The sequence below is a fragment of the Condylostylus longicornis genome, unplaced genomic scaffold (genome assembly GCF_029603195.1).
Source record: "Condylostylus longicornis isolate FDR11 unplaced genomic scaffold, ASM2960319v2 ptg000715l, whole genome shotgun sequence".
Lineage (NCBI taxonomy): Eukaryota > Metazoa > Arthropoda > Insecta > Diptera > Dolichopodidae > Condylostylus > Condylostylus longicornis.
The window spans coordinates 22,821-30,097 of NW_026578662.1; the positions used below are offsets into that span (position 1 = coordinate 22,821).

The following is a 7,277-nucleotide window of genomic DNA, read 5'->3' on the forward strand; positions in this document are numbered from 1 at the left end:
GCATCTTCGGACAAGGAAAGAGTCACTTCTCGTGTTGGGCATGATGAGGGGCGAATCCAATTAGAAAGAAGCGGCCTGCCATTGAGATGAGGAAGGAGGATTGTATAAAAGGTGTGGATATTTGTGGGGGCTGGCTTCAGTAGAAGGCGGTAAAGGCAGATCCAGAAACTTGAATGGAGAAGACGTTCAGGAATGACATCTTTGAGAACGATGAGAAAATCACGCTGCACCGAACCTGTTGAAAATTGATTATCTTCAATTTGAAAAGCATGAAATTCCGTCCCAAAGCCGGATGCATTGACGACAGCAAACTCGAAGAACTGAGCGCGATCAAGAGGTCGACGAACGATCAAGAGGAGAAACAGCGGGGGCTTATCAGCGTCCAAACCAAGAGCTCCAGGAAGAATAGAAACCCCTCCAGGTTGGATCCCATGAATACGACCAATTGTCTCCGACGCTAACGCAGTGAGATGATCATTCCACTGGGACGGTGTTGAATTGGCGAGCGCGGAAAGTCGTGTCCAATATGAGACGTCCCAAGCAGGATTCCCATGACTCAAACCGAAACATTGTTGTGCGCGTCCTAATGCACTCCGCAGCCAAGGAGGAAAAACGGAGGCATCAACGCATGGCTCAGCCGCGAGCCTATGAAGAAGACGCGAAAGAAGACTGAGGGATCTTGGATACCCCGTGGGATCCACACAGGATGTCCCTAATTGGGACAGAGGAAGACTGAAAGACTCTCGACATGCGAGGTCAAGGAACGCGGGATCTGACCACAAATACGCCATAGGAGGGTGGACTCAGAAATCCCGTGGATTAGGTTGACGATTTTGGGACTTGTGGGGCATTAAGGATCCCACTCATATCTTGGATATGCTTTGATACTGAAAAACTACTTTTTGAGAAAAAGATGACAAAAATGTCAGCAATACCGACAACATATGATGAATTGCAAGATGTCTTCATCGAAGTTGGCCCCCCACGTCTTCCATGCACACTATTCTCTTATAAACAGTTATTTCCAGCGGACCTGAAGACAGGAGGTGCAAGGGCTCATTATGCCAGTTATTCCAATAGGTTCTTCTTTCTAACCTTTTTCGAGTTATTTTGTCCATACCTTCGATCCTTCCTCTCTTTGTCCGGTAAACAAACAGTCAGAGCCTTACGGTCATAGAATTTGTTTGCAATTATCATCAGTCATAGATCTCCCAATCTCTTGACTTGGTCGATAGACTTTTTCATATTTTTGTTCTGTCAAGTGTCTTATCTCGTTGTATGTCGATCTCATGACACTCGAATCGCCGTCAAAAATGGGAGAAACTTCTATACCGCCAACAACGTGGGGAGTTGATGTGGACGCAATAGGTGCATTTTCCCCGTCCGCTTTTCCTCAGCGCGAAGGAAATTATAGAATTGTTGTTCGCGACACGCTCGTCATCAACGTTCCGGCTGGGAGTCTTGTCAATCAGGATGAGGTGCGACTTCTCGTCATTGATGGTGTTGGTGAAGAGTCGTCTCTCGTTGGGACTCCTGATTGTTTGGGAAACTTGCGCTTCGAATGGGTCGCCGTTTCCGCAGGTCCGTGCTCGTTCCGGTTCGAGTATCACCCGTACGCCGCATCCTCTTCTGTCGTTCCGCCAACGCGGAAACGGACCGAGTCAGACCTCGTTCTGCGACGCCAAGGATCCACTGTCGATAACGCGGGTGTTCGTTATGGCGTTGTAAACAAAGTCATCGTTGCTCCACGCATTATCATCAATGGAAAGATGCTCCCAGTCGATGCGTTGTCGATGCAGACTGTTGTTTCACGATGTCTCGGCCCCCTTGACACATGGACCAATCGCCTGCAACGGACATCTGCGGATCTTCATTACAATGTCATTCATTTCACTCCAGTTCAAGTGACGGGAGAATCGGGCAGCTGTTACTCTCTTGCTGATCAACTTGAAATTAGTCCAGAGTTGCTTCCTGCTGGTTCAACGAGTCGAGGTTGGGAGTTGCTTAAATCGGTTGTTGAGGAGTTAGAAACGCGCTACGGTCTGATGTCCACATCGGATATTGTGTTAAACCATACGGCGAACAACACGCACTGGATACCGCATCACCCTGAATGCGGCTACAACGAAAGAAATTCACCTCACTTGAAAGCAGCAATCGAATTGGACGACGCTCTACAGCAGTTCTCGTTTCAAGTTTCTGAAGGAAGATTTAGAGGAAGCGGATTACCCGAACGAATTGAGGACGAGAGCTGCTTGAAAGTCCTTCGCCGTTTGGTACGTGATCGTGTTCTCAATCCGTTCCGGTTAAACGAGTGGTTTGAGATTGACTTCGAAGCTTCGTTGATGGCGTTCCGGAACTCAAGTTGCAAACACGTGGACAGTGGAAAGTCTGATAACGAACTAATCGATCTTTTGTACGAAGAATGTTTGAAGACAGTCGGTGTAGCCCGACACACAGGAGTCTGTCCCAATGGGGATGTGACGAGTCGTATGTGCCGCAGTGATACCCACCTGAGATCGCTGCTCTCTCAAGTCCAAGCGGGTTTGAACCGCCGAGCTTGTGAAGTTCAACACACAATTTTGAATGCCATTGAAGGATTTGTCCGCTGGGAGCGCGTTCAATGCAACAAGGGTCCTGTTGGTAAAACGCACTGGGACGGATTGGTGCCTCGCTATTTCACTCCGATCGTGACAAAGGGTGGTGAGACTCTTCATCTTGCTAATAACGGCTGGGTAATGGATTGGGACGCTGAGAAGGATTTTGCTGCCCCGGGATCTCTGGTTTACTTGAGCCGGTCTCTCGTTGCGTGGTCGGACTGTATCAAACTTCGTTATGGCGATTGTCCCGATGATTGTCCGTTTCTTTGGGATTTGATGAAGAATTATTGTTCAAATACAGCAAAAATATTCAAGGGAATACGATTGGACAATTGCCATTCCACTCCTTTACATGTTGCTAAATATTGTCTCGCTGAAAGTCGCAAAGTGAATCCGAATTTATGGGTCTACGCTGAACTATTCACAGGAAAACGGGAAACAGATTTAGTCTTTGAACGCGAATTGGGACTCAATGCTCTGATTCGTGAAGCGATGCAATCCTACAACGGAAGTAATCTAGCGTGGCACGTGAAGGAGTTTGGTGGACAGTGTCTTGGTGCGTTCGATCCCAGGCCTTCGATATCCCGTTTAATGGACTTTCCTGTTCCGCTTCTTCGAACTTCGTCGCCTTCCCTTTTCTTCGACTGTACGCACGACAACGAGACGCCACAACAGAAACGAACGGCCACCGATGCGCTTCCGAACGCCGCAGCCGTTGCCGCCTCTGTTTCCGCAATTGGCTCATGTCGGGGTTACGACGAGCTTGTGCCACTTGTTCTCTCCGTCGTTACGGAGCGACGTTTGTACCACTCCTATCAAGTGGACGACGCCTCTCTTCCTGCTGGTGGCGATTCTGTCAACTTTGCAACGCAGGCTCGACTGAACACGTCACTTCATCCGGACGCCTCTGTCGTTGTTGTCAAGGGGTCGTGGGACGATTGGACAAACGAAATTCCGCTGGTCCATCGACATGGCGTTTGGACGGGTGATCTTCCATCTCATTACTATCCCGAATCAGTTAAAGGTTTCGTGAGTTACCAAGTAAGTTTGGGGGTCTCTGCCAGAAAATTGTACAGGTTTTGTCATTCGTTAAAATCTTGAAAGTTCTTCCTTCTTGGTTTCATTTTCTTTTCTGTTTTTCTTCCAGTATAAATTTGTTGCTAACCGGGAAGATTGGTTCTTTGACCCAGCTCTTCCACACTCGCGCAATCAGAGCAATCATGTCAACAACATCCTATCGATGGGAGTCAATCCAGTGAAGCAGATTCACCAAGCGAAATTGATCGAGCCACGTCAATGGAACTCAAAGTCTCATGGATTACCCGGTACGATATGGACTGCACTAGGCGTTATTCATCGTGGTTGTGGGTTCAGGTATCATGGAGCCACGCAAGGTTCTTAATCAACTTCATCATCGATTAGCAATCGAAGGATTTAGTGAAGTTGCTGTCGAATCAGCGCGGGGCGATGATATTCTAATCATAACAAGGCACGACCCATCAACCCATCGCATGTGTTACTTCTTCATCTACACGGCATTCAGCCCAGCTGTACTCGCAAATCCACAAGAAGGCGGTGCATTCGAAATCAAGGGATCTCTTGACGAGATTGTGTTGGAAGCGCAGTTGATTGTTCCTCAAGACGCGTTCTTCTTCGATGAGACTCATCATATCAACGGACTTCCTTCGCGTTGCCAATTGTCTGCATTTTCGAAAGATCTCAATTCAAAATTGAACTTCTTTGATTCCCGTTTCGATGAGTGCACCGATGTGACGCACATCAACATGAACAAGGGATTCTGTCCAGGAAGTGTTTTTGTTCTAATGACGAAAGGATACCCCAAAATACACGAAGCGACTGCTCAATCGATAAAAGAGATGGGAAGCATTTTAGAAGCTACTTCGGTATCAACTAAAATTTCGCGGCCTGAAGAACTCCATGCGTTCAGTTATCTGTTATATAGTTGTAATAACGAAGAACGTGACCGTTCGAAAGGAAAGCGTGGTTGCTACGAATTAGAGTGAGCCACACGAGACACGACCATCACGACCTCTCCCTTCCTGACAGAACGATTGGCGCGTTGCCTTATGCTGGAATTGCAGGAATCGTTTCTATCTTGGATGCTCTTCGCTGCTCTGATGAATATGATCATCCACTGATCAAAAATATCGTTGGAGGCGATTGGTACTTTGATTACGCTGCTGACCGTCTCGATACAGACAGTGACGAAGCGTTTTCTGGTGGAACGGTAGTTGTTCTTCTCAAAGTGGCATCTTGGTTACGAGAGGTAAGCCCCTCTGCGAATATCCGTTCCTACCATTGAAATTCGTCTAGGCTTCTGCTGACGCTTTGCGATATCTTCCACGAAAAATACTTCCCGGATATCTCGATTGGATTTTTTCGTCGCTTTACAGTTGGGTAACGCAGCGCTTCATTAGTGGAATGCCCGAACCATTACGTTCTTGTAACGACTTGTTCATGCTCCGCTTGTCCCTTGCAACCCTTCAATTCTATGGATACGTTCCGTCTTCGCCACTCATTCATGGAACGAATCATCCGTCACTTTGCGCTGGTCTCCCACACTTTGCGACCGAGTACATGCGAAACTGGGGAAGGGACACATTCATTGCTCTCGAGGGATGTCTCCTTTCAACGGGTCGATACCAAGAAGCAAGGGAAGAGATCTTGGGGTTCGCTCGTGTCATGAGGCATGGGTTGATTCCAAATTTACTGGATGGTGGAAACAATCCGCGTTTCAATGCACGCGATGCAACGTGGTTCTTTCTTCGTGCGATTCAAACTTACTGCAACGTCGCACCTGAAGGCACGGATTTCTTGTTGGCACCCATCACATTGAAGTATTCAGAGACCCTTGGAGCTGATACCTCTGTGGAAACCGTTGGTGGTTTAGTGCACTTTATTTTGTCTCAACATGCCAAAGGAATCGATTTTCGGGAATGGAACGCAGGCCATCAGATAGACGCTTGTATGAAGGATGAGGGATTCAATATTAAGATTCAACTGGATGAGACAAATGGAATTCTATTTGGAGGAAATCGGTGGAATTGTGGGACATGGATGGACAAAATGGGAAGCTCATACGAAGTATGGAATAAGTACAGAGTTCTATAGACAGACGGCATTTCTCAGTCGCCGATGACCTGCAGCTTCTTTGTTTCTTCTAGGCGGGAAATCTTGGTGTTCCTGCAACTCCGAGAGATGGGGCTGCTGTTGAAATTATTGGTCTTCTGAAATCAACACTACGCTTCGTTAATTCTCTCCCCCGAAGCGTGTGGCTCCACGACATTGCAAACGAGTCAAGCGGATTGACTTACCGCCAGTGGGAATCTGCGTTACAGAACTCCTTCGAAGAGTGTTTCTTCATCGGGTCACCTGAAGAGAACGCCAAAAAACAGGATAAGATTGTTTCCCTTGATCTTGTTAATCGAACAAAAATCGTTCGGGATTCCTTCAATGTACGTCTCATTTGAATGGGTATTCCATCGCTTGCATTTTATTGACAGGCCAGCGAACCTTGGCGCGACTATCAACTCAGACCGAATTTCTGCGTTGCTTTGTCCGTCTCGCCGGAACTGTTGTCAAGAACCCAAGGACTTGCTGCGTTGGAAACAGCCTCTAACGCATTGCTGTCAGCGAGGAATGCGATCGCGGTCGAACAGGCGCTGGAGGGATTCAGGGGACACTTCGATTCCAATGACGCGTCGGAACTTCTTCGTCTGATTCCTCAACAAGATCAAGATGAGGCACTTCTTTTTACAAGTCAATTGGGTATGAAAACGTTGGATCCATCGGATTACAATTATCGTCCGGATTACAACAATGATGATCGATCACTCGATGCTAGTGTAGCGCACGGTTTTAATTACCACAACGGACCCGAATGGGTTTGGCCCTTGGGACATTTCCTGAACGTAAGGCTTATTAGAGGCTGAGTTGATCTTCAGTAAGGATGAGTCAGATATTTGTTCCTTCGCAGGCTTTGTTCACGTACCAGAATCAATCAGAATCAGAGGAAGATCAACCGGAAGATTTTCGTCTTCAAAGGGCGCGATTTCATACGATGCAGTATCTGCTGCTCCATCGACGTCATATCGCAACTGATAAATGGCTCTCTCTCCCAGAATTAACAAATCATAACGCACGGTAAGCAGTCTTTGTTGAACCATTCTTTGTGGAAACTTCTTCAGGTTTTGTTCTCATTCATGTCATGCGCAAGCGTGGTCTATAGGAACGATTTTGGCTTTCCTATCTAACGTCGCTGCAGCATCATCCCAGTTACAAAACGGTGCGGAAACATTAACTAGAGCTTCAGAGAGCACACCAATGATCGAGATTCAAACTGTTCCAAAAAAGAGCAAACGCTCCAAAAATAGATAGAGTCCTACTAGAAGAATCTTACTTGCAAAGCATCATGATATTTTATGTAAATTGTTTAGTGACAGATGTATCCAATCGTAATTCGACTCGTATGGTTATTTTGACAAGTCTTCATCTTTTTCTATTTTCATGCTCAATCTCATCTGAACTAATCTTGAACTAATAGTGCACTGCATGATGCAAGCGCCTGGTCGCGAAGGTGTTGTGTTGATGCAGAGGTTGCAGAATTTGGATTGTTATAAGAAGCGTTCTTTGTACGATAAGAAGCGTTCTGCCAAC

The 7,277-nt window shown here is 46.8% G+C and overlaps 1 protein-coding gene across 1 annotated transcript; it reads left to right on the top strand.

Annotated features, from left to right (window-relative positions):
- The first annotated feature begins 1,313 nt into the window (after nucleotides 1-1,313).
- LOC129618026 (glycogen debranching enzyme-like) lies at nucleotides 1,314-6,998 on the top strand. The gene is made up of 8 exons (XM_055532957.1): nucleotides 1,314-3,641; nucleotides 3,748-3,925; nucleotides 3,975-4,620; nucleotides 4,668-4,887; nucleotides 4,935-5,705; nucleotides 6,125-6,532; nucleotides 6,598-6,764; nucleotides 6,809-6,998. The coding sequence occupies exons 1-8, from the start codon at nucleotides 1,314-1,316 to the stop codon at nucleotides 6,996-6,998; spliced, it is 4,908 nt and encodes a 1,635-aa protein (XP_055388932.1).
- Nucleotides 6,999-7,277: the final 279 nt, after the last annotated feature.

Excerpts from the sequence above, each read along its gene's own strand:
- LOC129618026 (XM_055532957.1), top strand. The coding sequence starts at position 1,314 with ATGGGAGAAACTTCTATACCGCCAACAACGTGGGGAGTTGATGTGGAC. Across the intron at positions 4,621-4,667 it reads CGTGGTTGCTACGAATTAGA|AACGATTGGCGCGTTGCCTT; the intron begins GTGAGCCACACG and ends CCTTCCTGACAG. Across the intron at positions 4,888-4,934 it reads TGGCATCTTGGTTACGAGAG|GCTTCTGCTGACGCTTTGCG; the intron begins GTAAGCCCCTCT and ends AAATTCGTCTAG.